At 39.3% G+C, this 27,179-nt stretch overlaps 1 protein-coding gene across 3 annotated transcripts in view; it reads right to left on the reverse strand.

Annotated features, from left to right (window-relative positions):
- MAMDC2 (MAM domain containing 2) overlaps positions 1-27,179 on the reverse strand; it is a 183,422-nt gene that overhangs the window by 49,155 nt on the left and 107,088 nt on the right. For 2 of the 3 annotated variants that reach the window (XM_033237121.1, XM_033237122.1), the window contains exons 10-11: positions 7,306-7,399; positions 5,461-5,613 (exon numbers count right to left, since the gene is read on the reverse strand). In XM_033237121.1, the coding sequence (XP_033093012.1) occupies positions 5,461-5,613; positions 7,306-7,399 (247 nt within the window). The remainder of the gene's footprint in view (positions 1-5,460; positions 5,614-7,305; positions 7,400-27,179) is intronic. The other variant, XR_004443432.1, reaches the window with a different exon arrangement.

Here is a 27,179-nt window from a genome sequence, read left to right on the forward strand (position 1 = left end):
AACTTAAGAGTTTACCCTGTTCCTTCAATGTTCAACCCATTGCCCTAAATCCTGGGAGTGGGTTCAGTTGTGTCTTCTCAAAAGAGATATGTTGAAACCCTAACCCATGTACTAGAATGTGACTGTATTTGGAGACAGAACCTTTTAGGAGGTAATTAAGTCAAAATGAGACTGTTAGAGTGGGCTGTAATTCATTATGACTGGTGAACTTACAAGAAGATACATATTGGGGGTGCACTGGCACAGAGGAAAGGCCACGTGAAGCAAGAACGCAGCCATCTGCAAGCCAAGGAGAGAACTTTCAGAAGGAACCAACCCTACCGACATCTTGATCTTGGACTTCAGCCTCCAGAGCTGTGAGAAAATAAATTTCTATTGTTCAAGCCACCCAGTCTGGGATATTTTGTTATGGAAGCCCTGGCAAACTATAGTAGTTCCCCTTTATCCTTGAGGGATATGTTCTAAGATCCCTGGCGGATGCCTGAAACTCCTGATACTACCGAACCCTATGTATACTATGTATTTTTTCCTATACATACATACTTATGATTAAGTTTAATTTATAAATTAGGCCCAGTAAGAGATTAACAACAAGGAATAATAAAATAAGACAGTTATAACAGTATGCTAGCATCACTACCCTTACACTTTGCCATTTTTCAGTAGAATAAGGGTTTCTGGAACACAAGCGAGGTTTTATCAGGCTACTCAGAACATTGCTCTTTCTTTTATAGTCATCTAATCCACCATGAAATTCTGTGGCTTGGCTTTCAAAGTATATCCAGGATTTGACCACTTATCATCACCCTCATTGCTACTACACAGTTCAATCTATAGTTGCTGGTCAAATGTGCCATCATAGTCAAATCCACTAGTCAAATTTACCATCATAGTTCACCTGGGTTATGTGCAGTAGCCTCTAACAGGGCTCTCTGATTTCACCCTTGCTTCGTTTCCACCCCCAGTCTTTCCTCAACATTGTAGCTGAGCAATCCTTATAAAACTAAATCAGATCACTTGTCTCCTAAGTTCAACACTCTCCAATGACTTTCCATTTGAGGTAAAGTGAAATCCAAAGTCCTGGCTGGGCATGGTGGCTCATGCCTGCAATCCCAGCACTTTGGGAGGCCAAGGTGGATGGATCACCTGAGGTCAGGAGTTCAAGACCATTCTGACCAACATGGCGAAACCCTGTCTCTACGAAAAAATACAGAAATTAACGGGCATGGTGGCAGACACATGCAATCCCAGCTACTCGGGAGGCTGAGGCAGGGAGAATTGCTTGAACCTGGGAAGTGGAAGTTGTAGTGAGTTGAGATCACGCCACTGCACTCCAGCCTGGGCGACACAGCAAGACTGTATCTCCAAAAAAAAAAAAAAAAAAAAAAACCCGAAGTCCTTCTAATTAATTACAAGGTCATCCATGAACTGGCCTACCATTATTTCTCTGGTACATTTCCTAGCACTCTCTCCCTAGCTCACTACACTATAGCTAAAGCAGCCGCCTTGCTGTTCTTAGGACACACTGAGCATGCTTTCACTTATGGGGCTTTGGACTGGCTGTCTCCTCTACCTGAACATTGCTTTCCAGATATGCTCTTAGTGAGCTACCTCAACTCTTTACAAGGTTACCTTCTCAATGGGCTTCATTGTGACTCTTCTATTTACATTAGTTAACTCTACCCACATTCTCCTCTTGATTCCCTAACTCCCTCACCTGCGCCATTTTTATTTCTGTAGCAATTATTGCCTTTTAAAATACTGCATAATTATAATTAAGCTTAATATTTATCCTCTGTCTCCTCTACTAGAAGTTCCATGAGGGTGAATGCTTGTCTGTTTTGTTCATCTGTGTTTCACAAGTTTCTAAAACAGTACCTGGCACATAGTAGATACTCAATAGATACTTGCTGAATGAAGGAATAAATGAATAATAGGGCAATAATTAATTGTCATATGCCAGGTCTTATTGTAATTATGTTTTATATCTTGTTTCATTTAAACCTCACACAGTCTGTGAGGTAGGTATTAATTATTCTTAATACAAAGATAAAGAAAATGGGCTTAGAAAGGTTAAAGGTAGAACTGAGATTTGAACCCAGGCAGTCTAATCCCAAAGCCTCTCAGTTTTTAAATTCAACCACCCTATGAAGTTAGGAAAATAGGTAAGTGGTTATGATTATTCTCATTTTCTAGATGACAGAACTGAGACTTAGAGATTTTAAGTAACTTTCTCAAGGTGAATGGGAACCTTAGGTTGTCCTGATGCCCTAAGTTCATGGGTTCGTTATAACCTGGCCTGGTGTCTTTCCTTGCCCTTTTCAGGGACTCCTTCCCTTCAGTGCTCACTATTTTTCTATGTCTTCTCTTCCATGTCTAAGGCGTTCCACAGTCTTTGTTAACCACAGAATTCCCTGTGGTAGTCTACCACAACATAGTTCTCTTTGGTTGTACCTCTTCTTAGGTCTCTTACTGCTATCCCTGACAAAAGGAAGAAAAACTATCAACCTTCTCTCAAGAAAAATACACATACACATAACATCTAGACCACAATAGGCTCTAGCTAAAATTGATTAATTCTTTTCTTCAATCCTCTTGCAATAAAAAGATACCTTTCTATCATCCCATTTTCTGAGGTCTCAGTAATTAATTGGTTAGTTATTATTAAATGTGTCAGTGAAGGCTTATAGATTCATTTATTCATTTTTGCATTCATTCATTCATTCACTCCATAGGCATTTTTGAGCACCTATTGTGTATAAGGCAGAATACTAACTTTTGTGGGGAATCAAAAATGACCTTTGTAGTACTATGCCCTCAAGACATTTCCAATCAGAGCCGGTGAGATTCAGTTTGGGTATTTTTGTCTTAGTTTTCACTTTCCACTAGATTCATTTTTGAAAGGCCATGAGACTGCAGTTGCTACAGCCACTGTGTTGCCATGACAGGAGATCCTGTCTAGATTGGAGCAAACCCAGAAAAACCAGCTCAAAGAGGTAGAAAGAGAGACAGAGAGAGAAACTGGCTCCTGAGGACACAGTTTTAATCCCTGCATCAAGCTGTGCCTGAAGCTAACCCCACAGTAGTCTCTTTCCGTAACAAAGTCCAAAAAAGGATTTTCTTTTCACTTAGGTCAGTTTGAGTTGTATTTTCTGTTATAAGCTTTTAGAATAGTCCTAATACATATAGGCCTTTCTAGTTATATTTTTAACATCCTGGTATCTTTCCAGAGATAGCTTCACACACAAGGAGCCACCTTATCATCCTTCACTCAGTGCTGAAAGTGAGCCTCTGGTCTGCCTTTGGGCCAATGCTAAATCTCTTCAACAGCATCCTTTACCGAAGCAACATTGTCCCAGAATCTGCTGAAGCAGCAAGAAAAAAGAGGTCAGCAGTAGGACCAAGCCACCTATCTTCATAGTTAGGCAGGAGTGCATCACTATTGAGGCCAAATGGACACTTACTAGAGCAAGGTGGCTCGAAACAACTGTTCTAGGAAGAACCCAAGGAAAAATTTCCAGGAACAGAAAATATATGTGGGTTGTATTCTGTAGTACAAGTACTAAGGGAAGGGGGTGGTCTCAGAGGGTTAGCCAGTAGTACATTGCCAGAAATGGTAAGATGCAGAGGCTCCTGAAAGAGCCAGCATTTAGACATCTGTCATAACAAAGAACATTCAGTAGCTAAGAGATCATTTTAAATAGCACCAAATATTTTTTAAAGTTCCTATCTTTTAATCCCTCTTCCACCTTCCCTAATTAAAACATCATAAAGATGAGGGGCAGGAGAGGAGGTGAAACAAAGAAAATGAAAGAATAGACAGTTTCTTCCTTTATCCTTCCCAACTATGAGTCAGACCCAAGCTGAGGGAAAAAGAGAAGATTCAGTTGAATGAGAAATGGAATTTTTTATTTCAACTGGACTTTTGACATACCTGAATATCTAATTGTTCTAATATCTCAACAGGACTGGGAAGCTAAGGGATTTGCCAAGGCATGGGAAAAACAGAATCTTTATGTTTGAAGAGTGATAGAAAAAAATAAAGCTCTTCATTATTACATTCTACCATGTTTAGCCAATTAAACAAACAGGTTTTACTGGAGGTGGTTCTGTGGTATTCTACAGGCTTGAGTTAGACCAAGCTTGTCCAAACTGCAGCCCACACATGTGACCCAGAACAGCTTTGAATATGGCCTAACACAAATTTGTAAACTTTCTTAAAACATGAGAATTTTTTTTGCAGTTTTTTTTTTTTTTTTTTAGCTTATCAGCTATCATTAGTGTTAGTGTATTTTATGTGTGACCCAAGACAATTCTTCTTCCAATGTGGCCCAGAGAAGCCAAAAGATTGAATACCCTGAGTTAGACCATAAGAAACAGCACAATGCAAATTACCCTCATATTTACTATCATAATGGTTTCTCTAGAAGAATTCATGAGGAAATATCTCTATGAGCTTAGTATCAGGAGTAGTTCTGCTTCTCTGGACCAAGTGTTGTGCTTTTATTCAGTTGGTATACCACGTGAAACGGGCATGTGAGTGAGAAAGATCCATTCTATGGAAGGTACTTTGTTTATTTATTATTCATTATTTTTTGAGACAGGGCCTTGCTCTGTCACCCAAACTGGGTGCAATGGCATGAACATGGCTCACTGTAGCCCTGACCCCTGGGCTCAAGCAATCCTCCCACCTCAGCCTTCCAAGTAGCTGTGACCACAGGTGCACGCCACCACAACTGGCTAAATTTAAAAAACAATTTTTTTTGTTGAGATGGAGTCTCACTATGTTGTCTAGGCTGGTCTTGAACTCCCAGGCTCAAGTAATCCTCTCACCTTGGCCTCCCAAAGTGCTGGGATTATAGGAGTGAGCCACCACACATGGCCTACAGGACATATTTTGTCACTGACAATGTTTACAATTGCTGATACATGTTGATAATATGAAGCAGATCAACTCTTACTGTTTTATTGCAAGTTGTACATTTTCTACAGAAAATGCACCCCATCATTGCCTACAACCCACCCACGTAGACTGCTCATTCTGTGAATCATGTTTTACAGATGAGTTTTGGCTACTGAAAGCTTAGAGTCAAACCTGTATGCCTCTTCCTTTGTCTACCAATACATTTGGTATATTAGGCCTCGGCCCTGGCTCCTATTTAGATTACCATTTTTCCCCTACTCTGTCCCTCTCTTTGACCTTTTAACTTCTTTTCTTTGTATGCATAACTTTATAAGCCCTGTTAGATCCTTGTTGCAGCAATGTACATAAGCAGTGTAATAAACAGAAAGGATGAGATTCAATGCACATATGGAATCATCCTGTGTGTGTAGAATCACAAGTGCATTTCATTCTAGACACAAGACATAATTTTATACATTTCAAAATGCAGTAAATGATTCCTAGAATGCTATTTTAGAAACTTTCCTTAGGAAACAGCACCACGTGGCATAACTCACCTACCCCAGTAGTGTGATCTCCCTTTGGTCCTGTGTAGGAAGTGGGAGTTTCTCCCCTCCTCCTGTGCCAGCTGCTCCGGTTTCTTTTCTCCTGAGTGAATGTACATTCATCTTGCTCGAAAGTACACTCTCCAGGTGGTGGTGGAAGTTTCTCTGCAAGAAAATAGCAGGTGTTGGAATTGCTGAGACTCTTTCAGTGACTCTGTGTTGCTATCAGCCCACTCTGCATGTATGAATGTTGTCTGGCCATATGCCATGCGATGGAGAGGCAGCCCCCACTGGCAGCCCACCTACACGGAGCCATTGCTTCCAGCTAGAGCCTGCACTCCACTGCAAGTCCTACCATAGACGTAGAGAACAATCAGATATACAGATCTAAAATACTGGGCTACTTTGAGAAAAAACTTTCTCTAACTTGTGAATTTGTGTGAATTTCTTTTCATAAAGCTCTGGAAATTAGAGGTATATTGCCTTCATGAAAATATGGAAAATAATAAAATGGCATAATGCAGGCACTTTCTTCAGAAATCCTGGATGAGTGAAGGGTATCCTCATAACAACTCCATGGTTGCTTTGGAGGTGGGGGAGAATGTGAGAGTGCTAAATAGACTCCTGGAGGCATAGCTGTGTGGAACAAATGACTTCATTTCTCTGTGCCTTAGAGTTCTTATCTGTAATGTGGGAATATTGATGGTAGTCACTTCATGGGTCTGTGAGGATTAAATGAGATGGTATGTGTAAAGCGATAATTTTGAATGTGATGTTCTCAATAATCAAATTTTAGAACTTATTTTGCCACCCAGAAGTTTATTTTCCTTTTCCCAAATCCAATGTTTATGTTTTTGAATGCTATCTCCAATACGTTCATAATTATTAGAATGGTGCTTCCTCCCAATTTATTGGGGACTTCTCTGACTAAACTTGGTTGTACCTCCCTACATCCAGATTCTTAGCAAATTTTTCTAATAAATGGCTTGTTTCATATGTCTCTTTTGTGATCATTGTTTTACTTCATTTTATTTTACATACAGTACTAGTTAATGAAACCTTATTCTTCTATGCCTTGAGTGGAACGATTTTTACCTGGGTTGTCCTTGCAGTGCCTGGCAAATCAAGGGACTAAGAACAAATTGTCTTTTAATTAAATAAACATGGAGATTATTCTCCAGTGCCAGACTGATACCACGATTTGCCTGTGTATTAAATAAATGGATGTCCTATGATGTAGGATGCAATGGTAATTAGCAGATACAGACTGATGATCGGGATTGAGTTATGCATCACCTTCTCATTAGACATAATATATGACACATAGCTAGCTACCATGATTTTATTTTGCTACTATCATCATTGCTTGATCTATTGTTCCACTGTCATTTAATTCACTTAGAAAATGTTTATTAAAATTTTAAAAGTATATGCTTAGCAAATATCTGTGAAATAAGAATTTCATCAATATTGCTTGAAAATCTACATTTATGTAAGATAACAAAAACAACAGTAATAGTAATAATTATAGTAGAAGATATTTGCTTTTAAAGCACTGTTTTGTGCCAGGTCTTATGCTAGGAAAATGTATATGTATTATTCCCAATATTCAGGTAGATATCACTAGCTCCCTTCCAAATGAGGACAAAGGGGTTAAGTCACGTGCACAAAGACATGTATTACATTGGAATCATCATTTCTAAATATCAAAGCCTGATACACAGCTCTGCAGGAGACACTTTGTCAACAAAAGCAAAGGATGGACTAGCACAGATGAAATGTATGTGGGTTCTCAGTGATACAGGAAATGTATGTAGAGGCCAGAGAGACAGAGAGCTGAAATGATTGCTGTCTTACCTGAAGATGAGCAGCTTCCCAATTGTATTGTAATGTCATCCAGGGCTACAAGCCCACAGTCCCAGAAACTTTTGCATAGGCTCATGAAAACCACCTGAAATTCATAAAAAATAAAGCCAGGAATTCTGTTAACTGAAAACTGGAAACTCTTAACAACCTGGGATTCACTTAGCACAGCAGACGAGCATAAGCAAACTACAAACAGCTCTTCATCGTCTGTATGAACAACAGAACACAGTGGCAAGAAGAATGGTTACCATCTGTATAAAACCCTGGAATTACTTTTATTATTATTATTAATTTTTGAGATGGAGTCTCGCTCTGTCGCCAAGGCTGGAGTGCAGTGGGGTGATCTCGGCTCACTGCAATCTCTGCCTACTGGATTCAAGTGATTCTCCTGCCTCAACCTCCTGAGGAGCTGGGATTACAGACACCTGTCACCACACCCAGCTAATTTTTGTATTTTTAGTAGAGACGGGGTTTCACCGTGTTGGCCAGGCTGGTCTCAAACTCCTGACCTCAGGTGATCTGCCCGCGTTGGACTCCCAAAGTGCTGGAATTACAGGTGTGAGCCTCCACACCCGGTCTAGAATTACTTACATATTTGAGCAGAGTATAATGATATATTGTGCATACTAATGCTGAAATCAGTGGCATTTCATAAAGAATTGACAGGAATAATGAGGAAAGCAAGAAGTCAACTGCATGACAGAGAAAAACCTGTCAGGTTTTAAACATTTTCCCCAGATAATCCACAAAGTGCATATAGACTTGATGGTTTTCTGAGCATTTTTCAAACATTTCCAGTACAAACACTGTTGATTTTTTGGAAATGACTTTCTGGCAACATGCTTCATTCACATTGTGAACAAAGTCATGATGATTTGCCACCTGGAGGCTTATGTTCCATTTCCAAAGACAAAGATCTATGTTCCCAGTTGGTGTCACTAATAAAAGCCCTAAATGCAGTTATTTTATCAGTCCAAACATTTTTATTGTTGTGCGTGAAGGAAAAATAAATCCATACCATAAATTATTAAATCTACTGTTCCAGAGAAAGACAGAAAAGTCTTGGATTTCTTTCCATTAGGCAAATTTTAAAGGCTGCTTTTCATATATAGGATGAGCTAAGAGACCTTTTAAAAACATTTGTATTAGATTTTCACTGTACTTGTGGTTTACAAAGCTGCTTTGAATATATCACAACGTTTAAGTAGCACAAGCTCATTTAGTCCATGTTCAATCAATCCCTCAATTACAAATTTAATTCAAACAAAGGATGATATAACAGAAGTTAAAACCCAACTTACAAATAACGAGAACACTTGATTTTTTTTGGCTCTAGTTTAAAATGTTATGTCTTAAATTTATTATTTTTTCAGTAGGGTTCTTTTGCTTTTTGATGATCAGATTCATTAGAATGTAGAATTTATTTAAAAAGAAATGTAAAGATCATGTGACAGCTTACCAGTATGCAAAATATAAAATGTCTTAATCCAAGACCTTCTGGATAATTACTAATTGTAAGATGTGTGAAGGTTTACCTTCACTGTATTCATATTGCTTTAAATTATAAAAAGGATAGTTTGGACTTGTCACAATGTATAACTGTGTATATACGATGTATAGCTGTGTATATATACAAAGAGCAAAACAAAACAGGTGAAATTTTTTTCACATTTACTTCTGTTAATTTTCTCATGTTTATAGATTCTAGAGATGATCTGAACATGTGAAATATTTTACTTGCAGAGTTTACTACTGGGAACCTATTCCCTGTTTGTAAAGCAAAGGTCTGTGTCATCAGCCCTGAATGCGGTTATATTTTAGCAGCAACTTTTATTGTTACATGGGAAGGAATATTAATCCATCTCATAATTTACTGAATTAATTGTGGTGCAGAGAGAAGAGTCTTGGCTTTTTTTTTAATGTGGTGTCGAGGGGTGGCTTTAAAGTCTGTTTTTCACAAGTATAGTAAAAATGTACCTTTTTAAAATGAATATGTGGTAATGAAATGATTCACCATCTAAATCATTACGTGCATAAAACTCAAACATTTGGCATGGTAACAGATTCTAAAGAAGAGAAATATTAACATGCTTTTGTATGTTTACTATAGCATTATTTTATAGTGACCATAAAACCATACAAGCAAGCAAGCAAACACCCCAAATTTTTAAAATAGAGGAAATAAATGAACTATGGCACAATTATCTAAGAAACTGGCCACTGTCAGATCTGATAACTTGGGCATATTATTTCATAGTACAGAAATATATTCCTCTCATAATGTTAAGTGAAAAAAACTAAATAAGACAAACGAATATCTAGTTCATCTAAAAATACATAGAAAAAGCCTGGAAATTTTACCAAATTTACAACAATTATGTTAGACTCATAAAATTATAGGCATTAAACAGAATTTCCCCCTTCTTTCTATGTTTATATATGTGTGTGTGTATATATATACGTGTGTGTGTGTGTGTATTTTTTTGGGGGGAATGGAGTTTTGCTCTTGTTGCCCAGGCTATAGTGCAGTGATGCGATCTCAGCTCACTGCATCCTCTACCTCCTGGATTCAAGCAATTCTCCTGCCTCAGCCTCCCGAGTAACTGGGATTACAGGCATGAGCCACCACACCCGGCTAATTTTTGTATTTTTAGTAGAGATGGAGTTTTGCCATGTTGGCCAGGCTGGTCTCAAACACCTGACCTCAGGTCATCCGCCCCCTCAGCCTCCCAAAGTGTTGGGATTATAGTCGTGAGCCACCGCACCGAGCCTCTATATTTATATTTGACACAAAGAAAAAGGAATCAGGATATTTACAATTAAGATGTAGAATAATCAGTTAGTCATTATTATTTCCTGGATGATCTTGTCTATTATGATAGCCACTAGGTACATGTGCCTATTAAAATTAAATTAAATTAAAAATTCATATATTCAGTCACACAAACCACAATTGAAAATGCTCAGTAGCCACATGTAGCTCATGGTTAACTGAATTGGACACAGCAGGCATGCAGCATTTCCTTATTACAGAAAGTTTTATTGGATAGACTTCCCTGGCTCCTTTTGGATATTCCAAATACTTTGTGAATTGCCACAGTGGGTTGAAAGAAATGTTAAACATGGTTTGGACAATAGCAGGCGTCTAGGTTGTTCTACCTTAGCGCTTTTTCCACACTTAGAACATTAGCCAGACCATGTGGTGTTCTGTCTGATAAAAGATCCCCAAGTCAGCTACTGACTAGGTTCAAACGATGGCCTCAAGCCCCAAATTTGGTTGGCAGTTGTCTGTCAGTGTTCCAACACACAAAAGAAACATAACCAGGTCAGCCTGTTTGATCTAACACACTGGATTTTCCACCTGGCTGTTAGTAATGCTGCTCATGTCAGCTCTTAGTTTGGGGCCGCTGTTTTACATTTGGTATGCTCCTTGAGGTGGAGAGGTTATTTTAGAGTAAGTAGTTGGTGACTAGACAAGCAGATGAGTGGGCCTGGTTGAGGCAGGACAAAGAATAAGTCAAACATCTTGTCCTGTTCTTAAGGAGTTACCCTCTGGGTCCAGTTAAGAACGTGACAAGAAGGGAATCACTCATAGTCTAAATTATTGAAGGGATTAACCTCTTGTTTATTTATAGATCTTTCTTTAAAAACAGTGTTTATTTCATTTTAGGCAGTATTTCAAAGCAAGTGGAACATCTCTAAGACTGGAAAAAATCTTAGCTTAAATGTATATTAATATATAAGAGGGTACCATACCCTCTTAAATATTAAATATATTAAATATTAAATTAAATATTAATATTAAATATAGGCATGAGCCAGCATGGCTCATGCATATAATCCCAGCACTTTGGGAGGGTGAGACAGTAGGATCACTTGAGGCCAGGAGTTCAAGATCAACCTGGGCAGCATAGAGAGGCTCCATCTCTACAAAAGAATTTTAAAAATTAGCTATGTGCACTTGTAGTCCAGCTACTTGAAAGACTGAGGTGGGAAGCTCTCTTGAACCCAGGAGTTGGAGGCTGCAGTGAACCATGATCATGCCACTGTACTCCAGCCTAGATGACAGAGTGAGACCCTGTCTCTAAAAAACAATTAATTAAAAAAAAGAGGGGGGAAGAAGATGAGGGACCAAGTAAAGTGATATCTCTTAGAAAGGTATTCCTGATTTTATGCAAATCTCTTAGAAGTTAGAGACAAATTAAATTTATGTAAATCAATGTCTCCATCTACTGAAGATCCCAGTCCTTAGGTACTGATAATACTTTAAAATGTTTGTCTTGATGGAGAATATTCATAGCTGAAGAAATCTGCCTAGACTAACCGGAAACACAAACAGGCAGTGAATGGAGAGCTGTAAAAACATATTTGCAAAGAAATAATTTTAAGTACAGTCAAGGAAGGATCAACAATATTATTTAACTTACTCTCTATTGTACTAAAAATACATAGTATACATGCTTTTAAAAATCCACAACAGAGTATTGCTACCTCAGCACTACTGACGTTTTGGGCCAGATAATTCTGTTATGGAGGACTGCCCTATGCATTGTAGGACGTTTAGCAGCAACTGTAACCTCTACTCAGTAGATGCCAGCATCACTGCCAAGTTGTGACAATCAAAAACTTCTTCAGACATTGCCAGATGTCCACTGGAGGAAAAAATCTCCCTGAGAACCACTGGTCAAGAATAGTAGAAAACTGTTGTGTGGATTATAAAACCTCACTTACTAAATTCCTGTCATGTGCAGTCCTTGTGCTAGGCACTTTCAGAGCTGGATTTTGTTGTTGTTGTTGTTGAGACAGACTCTCACTCTGTGCCCAGGCTGGAGTGCAGTGGTGTGATCTTAGCTCACTGCAACCCCAACCTCCTGGGCTCAAGTGATCCCCCTGCTTCAGCCTCCCAAATAGTTGGGACTACAGGCATGCACCACCACACCCAGTTAATTTTTGTATTTTTGTAGAGACAGGGTTTCACCTTGTTGCCCAGGCTGGTCTTGAACTCCTGGGCTCTAGCGATCTGCCTGTCTCGGCCTCCCAGAGTGCTGGGATTACAGGATAAGTCATTGTGACCAGATCTGTTACCTACTTTTTGGATTCACTGTCAATTTCAACCTATTTATTCTCTCCACTCAGACCAAGACTGTTCTAAAAATGGACTAGATTTCGTTTTCTCTTCCTCTACACATCACCAGGTGGTTGTTCTAACAAGCAATGAAATATGGGCCAGGCGCAGGGGCTCACGCCTATAATCCCAGCACTTTGGGAGGCCAAGGCAGGCAGATCACTTGAGGTCAGGAGTTTGAAACCAGCCTGGCCAACATGGTGAAACCCTGTCTCTACATAAATACAAAAATTAGCTGGGCATGGTGGCTCATGCCTGTAGTCCCAGCTACTCAGGAGGCTAAGGCAGGAGAGTCACTTGAACCCAGGAGGCAGAGGTTGCAGTGAGCCAGGATGGTGCCACTGCACTCCAGCGTATGTGACAGAGCAAGACACTGTCTCAAAAAAAAAAAAAAAAAAAAAAAGAGAAAAGAAAAGAAAAAATGAAAGAAATATCCTCAAGCCCTGAAACAAAAGGTAAAGGAGCAGAAAGGCAAGGCAGATGGACTAATACCCAAACTGAATAATCATCCCCTGGATTATCAAGGATTTATTGTTCCAATTTCCTGCTTTAGAAAACTGTGATTATTAAAGGGCAATAGAATCTCCTCTTTATTTTCATCTTTCTCCCTTTCAAAAAAACAATGATCTGCTCTCTAGAAACAACATAATGACAGACACCAGAACCTAAAAGGTCACTGAGCAAATGCTCCTCATAGTATATAATTTTAAGTCTCTTCTAAAGTTTTTTTTTTTTTTGAGGGGGGTGGTTGATTAGGTTTGCTGTGTGCAAACCCAGCTACGAGGTTGTGTTAGTCAAAGGGGCCAGACTGCCCCTAGGCCTGTCAAAGTCCATAAAAGTTCCTGATTAAAGTACCCACGAGTCCAGGTGCCATGGCTCATGCCTGTAATCCCAGCACTTTGGGAGGCCGAGGCAGGCAGATTGCTGCCAGTTCAAGACCAGCCTGAGCATCATGGCAAAACCCCCTCTCTACTAAAAGTACAAAAAAATTAGTTGGGAAGGTGGCGCACACCTGTAGTTCCAGTGACTCTGGAGGCTGAGGTGGCAGGATCACCTCGGCCCGGGAGGTTGAAGCTGCAGTGAGTTGTGATCACACCACTGCACTCCAGCCTGGGTGACAGATTGAAATCCTATCTTTAAAAAAAAAAAAAAAAAAAAAAAGTACCCGGGAAAGAAAAAGTAGAGAATCAGATATGTCAGGAATTCATGTTCTCAAACCAAATCAAGATAGGTTTTAAAATAATCAAGGTTATTGCTTTTCACTTTGTGAGTTGTTATAGTTTAAGAACTACCAAATATAATGAATAGAATTTTGCCAGGAGGAGGAAATAAATTTTGTTGGGTGCTGTGAAATCAAATCAAATCAAATCTTTGTTTTGTAGTTAAAAAGGATTGTTCGTGTTAAAGAACTAAACACTGGCTGTATTAAATGTTTTTTCACTGCCTTTTAGAGTGGATTCCATGGCCTGCTTGATAGACATGGTAGGCCAGGTTGTTGGGTTCATCCACTGTCTACTTTACCAATTGAACGGCCCCATTTAGGGCTATAATTAGCATGTAAATGATAGCTTCCAGAAATTGCCTTCTATATTTGGATAGAAACATTTCGGTCCTGTGCCAACGATATCATAACTTACCCGTGTTCACAAAATGAACCTAGTTAAGTTCTTGTTGTAAGTGGTAGACCTCAACAATTTCCCAGATGGTTTGATTTTGAGTTAAATTTAACTTTTCTTCTGATGAGGTTAAAATCTTTTGAAATCATTTGCACAGATAAATTTGGTTATGACAGCTACAGAGTTGGTGGCATAATTATTCACAAAATTACTATAATCCAGTCAGTGAAATTCCAGAGCCCTTCATTAAGATGCTATTGACACATCTGTAAGATATACTATACGATGTAATTGCATTCATTTAACTGTTTGACAATAAGTTGTAATAGAGTTTTTAAAAAATTTCAATATTGAGATACTTGGCAAAATGGATGAAGTTATTACAAATCCCTCAAGACAGGCTAAGTGAAGCTTTATCTAGAAAAGTAAGTGTGAGGTTTTAGCATTCTTAGAACCCAGCACTGTTTTGAGAAATAGTTGCTAAATTGCAAAGGCATGCCTGCTGCAGATACTATATTTGGTCTTCATCTCCCACAAAAGGCAGAATGGCCATGTGTTTTTAAATAAGTTTTTAGCTGACCAATACTTTTTTTCTTAAAGGACCCATCTGGTTAGTTTTTTCTTTTTTAAAAGACCCATCTGATTTAATTCAACTTTTGGCTTTCACAAGCAGCAGAGATCAAGCAGCTTCCAGCTTTTCCCAGTGTGAAAGTCTTTCTGCTCCCAGGGGCCTTCAGGTCGGGGCTAGGGACCACCCTGTGATAGAATACAGGCCTGCAGCTGAACTTTTTCATTGCTATCTGGATGGTAAACATCCAAATCTCTCGACTCAAAGATTTCCAAAATCTGCTTTATTTTCTGATCTTTAGGCCACTGTAAGGGGAGGGGAGGTTCCAGAAGGGACCACAGAATCAGCCATTTTTTAGAATGAAGAACAGGCCCAGAGAGCCTGTGATAGCAGCTCACACAACAGCCAGTTGCAGACTCAGGTATGAAACATTACACCCCTTCCAGATCCCTGATAGAATGTATTTCATTATACAGCCCCCTTATTTTCCCTGTTTTGCTTGAGGTATCTTAAAATATGATTCTGAGAGACATGATGCCACTCCCTAATTAATAGCTTGGAACCAAACATTTCTTTGACTTGTGTTTACAACCAGCTTTCTGTCATTTTGCCTTACATTTGTTGATAGAGTATTTTGTTAACTCAGCACAGGAGCCTGACTCTTACATAGATTGGGGCTGATTTTCAGAACTAGCTAATGTCGAACCAGCCATAGTATCTCCTCCTCTCCACAGCAGCTCTTCCTTCACCTCAGCCACTTCCTTCTCTCCCTTAGCTGAAGACATCACTGCCCTGCTCTCTACTGAAAATGTAGGCCCCCAAAAAAGAATGCTCACAGCTTCCCTGACATCTACATCTACACCCTCATCTTCACTTGTACCCATTTTCACTTCCCTCCCTTGTTTTGAGAGCAAAGTCTGTCTGATTACAAAGTTCATGTTCTTTTCATGGTGGGACAGAAAAGACTATTCCTACACAATTAATGTTGAAGATGCAAGTGGAAAGCAAATGAGAAAAGCCTTTGAAAAAAATGAATATTAGACAAAGCTAAGAGACATTTTTAATGTTTTAGTCTCTAATTCCACACCCTAATAATGAAGACATTATTATATTTCATTACCCCATAAAGCTTTCATTATCACTGAAGGAAAATAGGTGCAAATGCCTTCCTGATTTTTACATGTACTCCTCAAGAGGGCAGGGGACCAACCGTCTGGTGACCTCTGTTTTTTTCTTTTTTTTTTGAGACAGGGTCTCACTCTGTTGCCTGGGCTAGAGTGCAGTGGCACAATCACAGCTCATTGCAACCTGTCCCTGCTGGATTCAAGGGATTCTCATGTCTCAGCCTCCTGAATAGCTGGGATTACAGGCATGCGCCACCATGCCTGGCTAATTTTTTTACTTTTAGTAGAGACAGGGTCCCACCATGTTGGCCAGCCTGGTCTTGAACTCCTGGCCTCAAGTGATCTGTCTGCCTCACCCTCCCAAAGTGCTGGGATTACAGGTGTGAGTCACTGTGCCCGGCCAGTCTGGTGATTTCTAATAGGTCTCCAGGCTGCCTGTGATTTTGTGTAAAAAAAAAAATCAGTGCTGGGGTAAACATACAATGTGATTTCTCTCTGGCCCACCTTCCATAGGGAGTTCCCCTGGTCAAACACTTCCCTGACCAATGTCATGTAATAAAACATAAAGACCAATTTAATTGTCATGTCCAAGGATAGACATTATAATTGGAGTCATTGTTGTGGCTCACTTGGATGGAGTTACAAAAAGGTCAGTCCTACCAGAAGATAGATTTATAGAATGCAATTCACAAACAGCAGAAAAGGAAGAATCTAGGTCTTCCTCTTGCCTCTCAAGGGCTCACTGTGCTCTAGATGAACCCCTCCTGAGCCTGAAGAAGACAGCAGGCACTTTTAGCAATCCTCTGCTAATAAGAATGCTGACTTTGCCCTACCCACCTCTGAGACATAGAGACAATTAGCCTGATTTTCATTGATTCCCAAGCCAAAGTGTAGATCCATGAGGTGAAGAAGAGCTGCAGTTTAAAGCTTACATAACTCTTACCCCTTTTTAGCCTATGCCACACTTATTTAACCAACTCCTAATAATAGACAATATGGTAGTTTCCACTTTCTCAGTATTACAAATATTACTGGAATGAATGATGATAGCTAAATCTTTGTGCATAACCATGATTATTTCCTTATGATAAATCCCTAGATGTAGAATTGTTATGTCATAAAGTATGCATGTTTGAGTGCTTTCTTTTTAATTCATGTAATTAAATTTTTATTAAAACATTGTGCCAATTTACCCTCATGTAAGAGCACATGATAATCCTTATTTCCTTGCATCCTCACCTTTCCAGGGTAATGTTATATGTGTGTGTGTGTGTGCGCGCGCGCGCGCGCACGTGCATTATGCATGCACACATATATGTTTATATATATACATTTAGTCATACACTGCATAATGACATTTCAGTCAATGATGGACTGCATGTACAATGGTAGTTCCATAAGATTATACTGACATATTTTTACTGTACTTTTCTCTCTTTAGATATGTTTAGATACACAAATACTTACCATTGTGTTGTAACTCTTGACAGTATTTAATACAATAACATGCTGTATGAGTTTACAACCCAGGAGCAATAGGCTATACCATACAGTCTAGGTGTGTAGTAGGCTATACCATCTAGGTTTGTATAAATATTATATGATGTCCTCTGAAGGACAAAATTGCCTAACAACCACATTTCTTGGAATGTATCCCTGTCATTAAGTGATACATCACCGTATATACATATATATGTACATTTGAATGTATTTATTCAATTATCAATTTAAAAATTTGTCACTTTAGACTAGAAAACAGTATGTATATATACATATATATTACATATATTGAAAAATAAATCTTTCACTTAGACCAGAAAACATTTATATGTACATATGTTATATATATTTAAAAGTAAATCTTTCACTTTAGACCCGAATATATATGTATATATAAAAATGGGTATATATATTTATACATGCATCTAAAGTGAAAGATTTTTTAATTAATAAATTGAACAATACAAACAGTATACAGTATAAATACAGCAATTAATATAAACATCACACTCCAGGGTATTATGTTTTTGAAATATTTTGATAGACAAATGTATTCTTTCATTAAAGATTTCTTTTGCTGGGTGTGGTGGCTGATGCTTGTAAAGCACTTTGGGAGGCCATACATGAGTGGATCGCTTAAGCCCAGAGGTTTGAGACAAGCTGGGTAATAGTGAGACCCCATTTCTACAAAAAATGCAAAAATTAGCTGTACATGATGGTGCACACCTGTAATTGCAGCTACTTGGGAGGCTGAGGTGGGAGGATCACCTGACCTTGCGGAGGTCAAGGTTGCAGTGACCTATGATCACACCACTGCACTCCAGCTGGGGTGACAGAGTAAGACCCTGTCTAAAAACATAATGTCTTTTATTATAATGAGGTTGGATATATTTGTGCATTTATTTTCTGGTTATATTTCTTTTTTTCTGATTTGCCTGCATATATCCTATCCATTTTCCTATTGCTTAGTTTACCTTTTGCTTATTAATATATTAGATTTATATATTTATTTTAAATGTATTAAGACTTTGTTGCATATGTTGCAACCTTTTTTTTTCCCCTCTGGCTTGACATTTGCCTTTCAGATTTGTTTATGTGGCATTCCTCATTTGAAGAATAAAGCAGAACCAAATGTCTTGGTTTGAAGATTGAGATGAAATGGGAGGGCCACAAATAGTGATTTCTCTTTGAGCATTTTATAGATACACATGTAACCTGATACTAAACAAAAAGTAAAAGCTCATGGACTGTCAGTGATGTGGTGGGATATGCCAGAGGGAAGTGATTTGTGGACTCACTGGAGAGAGACTTCTACTAGAAGTAAGTGCTAAATGGATAGTGCAGAAAATATCCAGAGAAAGATATACAAGAGAAGGAGGGAAAGGTAGGGATATCTATGCAAAAGGAAATAAGGTATGTTTCCTCTGGTGAAATTAGAGAGTCTTTATTAATGTGTGAATTGTCCGTTTCTAATTGCGTGAGCTGAGCTTGTAGCTCTAGAGGCCAGCAAATACTTACTTGTTCTGTGAGCTCAGAAAACCAGAGGATCCCCAGAAAATCTCAATGTGAGCATCAAAAAATAATGTGGCATCACCCAGAATTTAGGAAAATATTTCTTTAAAATGCAGTGATTGTAAGTCTGTGAAATATTCACAAGATAGAAGTTTGGAAGTGGGGAAGGGAAGTGGTATTTTCAGGTTCATAAACAAACTTTGGAATAAATGTTTGCCTAATTAAGCTTATTAGTAAAACTGTAGAGAAAGAATGCCTGGTCTGTCTTTTCAGATGTCTCCATATTGCTGTGAGAACAAATTGCTGATCCAACAATGTTCCATGAAATTACTCAGAAAAGTCATGAAAGAATGGACTGACATAAACACTATGTTCGTGTAAACTATGTGTCAGCAACTACCAGTTGTTCTAATCTATCTTGCCAGTAATTTTCTCATAAGTTGGCATGAGACACAGAAGGTCTCAACAAATAACTGAAAGGAAATGAAACAGAAGGAAAACAAGAATATCTCAGGCTGCCTTACTCATTTAAAGCAATGTAGAATTCTTGTACTCATAACTGATGCTGAGTTTAACTTGAAAAACTCAAGAGTAGGTTCCTTTTCCATACTTAGCTCCTTTATTCTTTGACATGAAAACTTATTCCACTTGACAGTATAATTTTCCTTGTTCTGTGTACAAAGCCACCTTTATGTGCTCTATAATGTGTTGATTATCTTGTCATCAATTAATGGCCTTTCTATTTCTACTTTGCTCTCAGCTGCTCTGCTTTAATAATGCTGGGACATTAATATCCTGAAGTAGTTCTCTTCCAGTGTTCCCAGACATCATGAAATGTGATAGGAAATTCACCTTCTCTCGTGAATCTTGTCTACACATTGGTTTTCTGCTTCCTTAATCTCTTTATAGCAGGGTGTCTTGCTGTTAAATAGCCAACTATTTATAAATCTCTACAGAAACTTTCTAGACTTGCTCTTCTATTTGAGTGAACTTCTAGGGCTGCCTTTAAAACTTCAGAACCCTAGGTGTTTTACATGTAGTCATATTTTCATTCTGTAAGGGCACAGTTAAAAAGATTTTAAAAGTGGAAATTTGAATCAAAGACTTAAATTTCAACTTTTTTTTTTCCTAAAAGGGAAACATTTTTGTAAGAGAAAATGAAGGAATAGAGAAAATTACCAGCGAGAGCTGTGTTGCACAATGTTAAAACACAGTTTCTGCTATTAAGATGCCAAAAATATAACATGAAGTAGAAGAGACCTAGAGGTCATTTTGAAACATGTCTTTGTTTCATATAAAGGTGACATGACATTCTGATTTACATAGTAAATGCTAGAGTCAGGCCAACTCTTTGTATTCCTGAACCAGAGCTCCTTCCTTACACAAATACCATTCCAACAAGTAAAACCCAAGTCAATGACTTGTAAAAGATTCAAAGAGGAAGAAGCATTTGAGGTGGTCATTGAGAGAAGCATAGGACTTCCTTGGGTATGTATAATGATTTCTGCAACAAGATCAATGAGATATACTTTGCGGTTGATAAATGCTGAGGGAGCATTGGAGGAGGAAGGCAGAGGGCAGAAGACAAGGATTTGAGGAATGAGAAACCACACTGGAGTGAAGACAATAATTGAAGATGCATCTTTCCAGAAGTTTGGAGGCCAAGGAATGGTAGGGATTGGCAACTTAAATGGGTACTGAGATGAAAGGAAGGTTTATTGTTCATTTGTGTCAAATGCAGGAGACTTATATATTGGCAGTATGCAAAGGACTAATGGAGATTGAAGATTTACGAGAGAGGGAATAATTTATGAAATAAGTTCCCAGAGGAGGCAGGAAGATGAGATCAAATGCCTAGATGGGCAGGTTGGTTTTGATGAAGAGCAAGGATAATACTTTTTTTGTCAGATTGATCAGGAGATGGAGAGAGGCAGGTGAAGATTCAGAGAGGAACAGAACCAAAGGAGCTTGTGTTGCATGCCTTTATCCTTTGGGAGATGAACCCATGAGATCACATCCTAAGAATGAGGCAGGGAGGGTCAAGTTGGAAATTTGCGAGTGAAAATAGATCTGAACATCTGAGATAGGGGATGAGGAAAAGTCAGCGAGAGATGAGATGCATAAAAGGCTTTCCCAGCAGAATGGAGGGGACAGTGGAGATTAGTCTTATTTTCTCCAGCTGTGCTGAGAAGACTGGGGTAAAGATGAAAGCTACCCTGGGTTTCCAGGCATTAGGAAGACCAAGGTAGAGAAGCCAGGAAGACCTGCAGGTGGGGAGGGTATGATGTGGAAGCAACTGCATCATTGACCATGATCACAGAATGGAGGCTGGATAAGCTGTGTTGTGGGGCAGGGAAAGGATCAGGGGATTTGCATGGGGGCTGGTAAAACGTGATTTAGGTTCTTGGGAATAGGAAAAGGCACAATGTAAGAATGGGAAGCTGTTTCAAAGGGAAAAGTCACAGCTCTTGGTTTTAGTAAATACCATCATAAAAAGCTCCAAAACAGGCCAAGCATGGTGGCTCATGCCTGTAATCCCAGCACTTTGGGAGGCTGAGGTGGGAGGACAGCTTGAGGTCAGGAGTTTGAGACCAGCCTGAGCTACTTAGTGAGACCCTGACTCTGCAAAAGATGAAAAATAAATCAGCTGGGTCTGTACCCAAGCTACTTGGGAAGCTGAGGTGGGAGGACTGCTTGAGCCCGGGAAGTGGAGGCTGCAGTGAACCATGATCGTGCCACTGCACTCCAATCTGAGCAACAGATATGCTCCAACCTGAGCAACAGAGACCCTGTCTGGAAAAAAAAAAAAAAATATATATATATATATACACACACACATATATATGTGTATATACACATATATGTATATATATACACATATATATACTCCAAATACTCCAAATCAGACTCAGCATATACATGTCCATAATGTCCTAATATTCACTCTAGCCAGGTAGTCCTGGTTTTAAGTATTCACACTAAAATCCCTTGTAGGCCAAATTGCGTGGGTGCTATGCTATAAGGGATTACAGTTTATCTTATCCAAAGGCAGAAACATTTAATCTTCCTTTTTCCTTTGATGGAATTATGTTCTTCCTTACCATCAACAGCTATTCATTCATAGTACAGTTTTCTGTCTTAACTATTTACTGGGTTACTAACAGGAGAACCCACTCTGTTCCAGAAATTGCATTGACATTAGGAATTAAAAAAAACAACAACATGGAGCCGAATTCTCCAGAAGCTTACATCTAAGGAGATAGGTAAGTAGACAATTTCAACATAATGCATTAAGTGCTATGAGAGTAGTATGATGGTGATAGGTGCTATACAAGACAAAGGTTCTAGGTTAATTGCTTTGATAAAACTGCCACCCTTTAACAAGGTTAAACTGGATTCTTTAATGTAGACCTTATTTAGAGTTTGTAATATGTTACTGTGCTTTGTGAATCTTCATGTGTGTGGAGTAGAGATCCAGTATGCCAAGTTCCACAAACTCATCTGACAACAGAACTCTTTTTCAATTAAATATCTCAAGGGATTTGTGCTCCATGGGACAGAAGATGAGAAGAGCTGACACAAGATTCTCACCTAGTGAAAAAAAAAGTATGTATTTATATTTTTAAAAACTGGTTGGATGGGGGCTTTCTCTCAAATACGTAAATGACTTTTGAAGTTTTTTTTTTTTAGTCCTATGACAGAGTAAAGATACAGATTTAAAAGGATTTACCATGAAGATTTTAATGACTGCTGGGCTGATTATGAAGCCTGATCCCAGTGAAATGCAATACCTTTAGTCATTTTCATTTTTGGACTGTTTAACAGTTTTTCTCCAAAAGAAATATTTAATGAATACAATGTCGCGTTCCTCTCAGTGCTTCTAATTAACAGACCACTGAACGATCTTTGTTAAAGGAAAGGCTAGCTTCAGGCCAGAAGGCATTGCAGGATCTAATATGTATGCTACCATGGGTGACCAAGCATAAAGATAAACTAAGGATTTGAATATATAAGGGCTAATGTTTGCGTCCATTGTTATGGAATTTCTGATGATCACTCTCTAGTCTTTCCTAATATTTGGCCTTTAGGAAAAGTGTTTTGGACTGAATTGTTCTCTCTCCTCGTTATCCTCCTTAATGTGTGAAAGTCTCACCTGCTCTCTATTTCATAAAGAGCAAAAACAGATCCAGAGGACCATTTCATAAGAAAATGTGGCACATATACACCATGGAATACTATGCAGCCATAAAAAAGGATGAGTTTGTGTCCTTTGTAGGGACATGGATGCAGCTGGAAACCATCATTCTCAGCAAACTATCGCAAGAACAGAAAACCAAACACCGCATGTTCTCACTCATAGGTGGGAACTGAACGATGAGATCACTTGGACTCGGGAAGGGGAACATCACACACCGGGGCCTATCACGGGGAGGGGGGAGGGGGAAAGGATTGCATTGGTAGTTATACCTGATGTAAATGACGAGTTGATGGGTGCTGACAAGTTGATGGGTGCAGCACACCAACATGGCACAAGTATACATATGTAACAAACCTGCACATTATGCACATGTACCCTAGAACTTAAAGTATAATATAAAAAAAAGAAGAAAAATATGAAAACATTAAAGTTTTATTGTAAGCTGTTTATAATTGTATAAAAGCAGCCATTTCTTTAAGAAAGTCTCATCTTGTTAAAATAAAGGTTTAACTCTGACCTGATTTTTAGTTTAAAGAACTTCACAGCAAAAATCAGGGTATAGAATTATCCACGTATTAAAGAGATGTTGTCTATAAAACTTTATGAGGATCAGGACTAAGAAAAAAACATTCATTAGTCTTTCTCTGCTCAGCTAGATTTAATAAATGATATGTGTGAGTACTATGCTAAGAACTTTATATGATGCATTGTCTTTGATCTTTACCATATACTATGGATATATGGGTATACTCCTGGTATACCCATTTTACACATGAAAGAAAAGTAAGGCTCAGAAAGATTACGTAACTAGCTCAAACTGTAATGCCATAAGTGCCAGTGAACCCACAGCTAAGTGTCTTATGCATTATGCTACATTTTCCTCTAACCCACAGCTTTCCTTTGTCTATGTTAAAGCACCTTGAATTTTGACCCCTCCTAGGAGCCAAAGTTATTTCTAAACTAAAACACCAGAAGGTTAAAAATAAAGTCTAAATTTTTTTCAGGAATCCTGAGAGTTAGGGCTGGACTCCCCTTCTCACCTGCTCCTACACTTTTGATGTTAGCCAGGCGAGGGCTGGGAGGGCTTTTTACACTAGGCTTAGTGTAAGCCACTTAATAGCTGTGTAATGTTGAACAATGTCCTTAATTTTCTGCCTGAGCGTTCCTCATCTGTTAAATGGTGCTGGACTGCTTTCCTTCCTAGGGAGCTGTTGCATCAAATGAAGTGCTGGAGAGTGTGCAACAACAGCCTATTGTTGGCAGCTGTGATAATATCACACAGAATCTGTCTGTAAGGCTACTTTGCTAGAATGGTCTAAGGGAAACTCTTAGCATTGCTTCATCCCTATAGCTTCTGCCAAAGATTAAACTACCCAGGGAAGACAGCAAGGGGTTATTAATAATCAGCCCATTGTCCTTAAAACAGGCTGGGTAAATGCAAATAGGAGAAAGCAAGGTAAAGCAACATCCAGAGTGAGCCATCAGAAAGGCACAGGGGAGGCAGAAAGCAGCCATCAAGAGTGAGGGAAATAAGAGGAGAGAAGCTGAAAGGCTGGACATCTTTACAGTTCTGCATGGGCTGCTGTTCAGTCACCTCCGCTCTGGTCCCGTGTGACAACTCACTGAGAGGTGGAAATAATGTTCATGAAAATAGGTCCTGTCTTTGAGTTGGGCCCTGAAGAATCATACCTGACACGCTTTAGAAATGGGTTCAGAGGTCACAAAGCATAGGCAGGTGACACATGTGTGCCAGGCTCTTAGTTTAGGCATTCGTTTCTACTAGATCATCTGGGAGACCTTGAGCTAGACTGCATTCTAAAATGTCAAGGACATTGAAAAGAAATACTTTACTTCCCTCACAGGAGTATTGTGAGAATTAAATAACAAAAGGTACCTACACCCCAAGGCAGGCTTGAGGAACCTCATTTTCTCCAGGTGCACAAGAACAGGCCTTCCCCAAGATTGGAGAGAGACCTTGGCCACCCAAAGATACCGTGCACTAAAAGGCAGGCTTCAGAGTTGACTAGACCATGATTCAGACCCCAACTCTGCCACTTCCCAACCTTAGAAAGTCTACTCATTCATTCTTTTATTCATTCATTGACCACATAGGTAAAAACAAAATGTATTGAACAGAATTTTACTCATGACCTATTTTGCACCAGGGCACAGTGCTAGATGCTGTGGATACAGAGATGAACAAGACCGACAAGGTCCCTGTCCTCATGAATGCTATATCTTCACAGGAAAAGAAATGGACAATGAACAAGTAACAAACAAATGAGATCATTTCAGATTGGGATAAACGTTATACACAAAATAAACTGGACAAACTAATGAGGAGTAATCTGGGTATGAAGAAAGTGGTTACAAACTGGGCGGCAGTCAGGAATGTTCCTTTCTGAGAGGAAGCACTTGACCTGGGATAGAAGCGTGGGAGCCAGCTTGATACGGGAATGGCTGGGGAAGGAGGCACCCCCTGTGCAGAGCACTGGCCCTGGGCCAGGAAAGGCCTTGGGACTCAAGGAACAGAGAGAAGGCCCACGTGACTATGTGGACTCTGGGACTCTGGTTGTGGCAGAATGAAAGCAGATGAAGCCAGCAAAGTGGGGAGTGATCCAACTGTGCAGGACCTCAAAAACCACAGTATGGGATGAAGTTTTATTCTGAAGGCCATAGAACAGTTACACACAGGGGAGGGCCAAGATTTGATTTCCATTTCAAAGAAATGATTCTGGCTGCTGATCTCTCTCTCTCTCTCTCAAGTACAGAAAGAGTAAGGTGGAAGAGAAGATCCAGCTACAAAGATATTGAAGTCGTTTAAGTAAGAAATGATGGCAGCTTAGACTAGGGTGGTGGCTGGAGAGAGAGAAGTGGACATGTTTGAGATGAATTTTAGGGGTGTGACTAAAGGATTTCATCTGGAATTTGGGGAAGAGTGGCAATGAAACAGGAGGAATCAAACTATTTAAATGTCCTGAAACTTCAGTTTCTTCCCCTAAATTTGGTGTTACTGTAGCGTATTAAGGACTAAACAAGAGAGCATGTGCTGCCCAGCACAAAGTAGGTACTTGATAAACGGCCAGCTTGTGCCTTGTTCTGACCCAGGTTGAACTCTGAACCTTCTAGAAGTTGCAGCAAGTTCATTTCAGGACTCAGTCATTAGAAATTCCAACTATTAAAAAATGTATGCTAAGCTCAATAGGTTCAGAAAATTCTCTTAAACTGTCATCAATTTGGAAGTAAAGTCGATACTGAGTTATTAAACCATCCAGAACAGCCAATATGAAGCTTCCAGACAGACTGTAACAGCTGGCAAGTGTTGGCCGTATGCTTATTTGGATGCTCTGTGACTTAAAACTCCTTTCTCAATGGCAAGAATTTTTGGAGAAACATGTACTCTCTGTAGACAGAAACCACATGTGGAAAACAATAGCCTAGGTTTGGGTGTCATAACTCTGGAAAACTCTTGATCTCTGAAGCTTTGACAGGGGTGAGTCACTCACAGTGAAAAAGCTACCTAGGGGCAGGAAGACCATTCATCTAACTCTGTTCCTACCCAGCTGTATGGTCATAGGAACATCTCCCAGCACTTCAGGGAGGGGGACCTGGGCAGGGACACTACACAGACACATCCTTGCACAGGCCTTTGGCTGCCACAGAATCGGCTGGGCTACCATGCCTGGTTTCAGTGCAGCTCAGCTGCATATGAGCCTGAAACACACAGTCTTTCTTATTGCTCTCTTCTTTTCTGCTTTTATACTACTTTTGTAAAATATTATATTTTTATAAAATATTATACTTTTATAAAATAACTTTTGTAGTTATTCAGAGCAATAGTTCTCTATGTTGGATGTTACAATACCCTGGTGCACTTTATAAAATACTGATTCCCAGGCCCCCACAGCAAAAGATTCTGACCTAATCAGTATAGTAGATGCACCACCCAACTGATTCTTCAGGAAATAAGGGCTTCTTCTCCCAGTTGCTGAAAGTGTAGCCAGTGGACAGCACTCGACTTGTTAGTCACCTGTGGAAAGTTGCCGGGCATTTCAAGGCAATACCCTCTTCCTGAGGTAGCCAGCATCCAATGACCAATCAATATGGGACTGTAAAGACAACAACGCTCAACCCAGGACAACTCTGAAAGGCCACACCAGTTTCAGAGCTCCCTGTAGGTCAGCTGAAGCCTTCCTTGAGAAGGCACTGCAGCCTGACAGCT

This window comes from Trachypithecus francoisi, unplaced genomic scaffold, assembly GCF_009764315.1.
Source record: "Trachypithecus francoisi isolate TF-2019V2 unplaced genomic scaffold, Tfra_2.0 Lachesis_group16, whole genome shotgun sequence".
Classification (NCBI taxonomy): Eukaryota; Metazoa; Chordata; class Mammalia; order Primates; family Cercopithecidae; genus Trachypithecus; species Trachypithecus francoisi.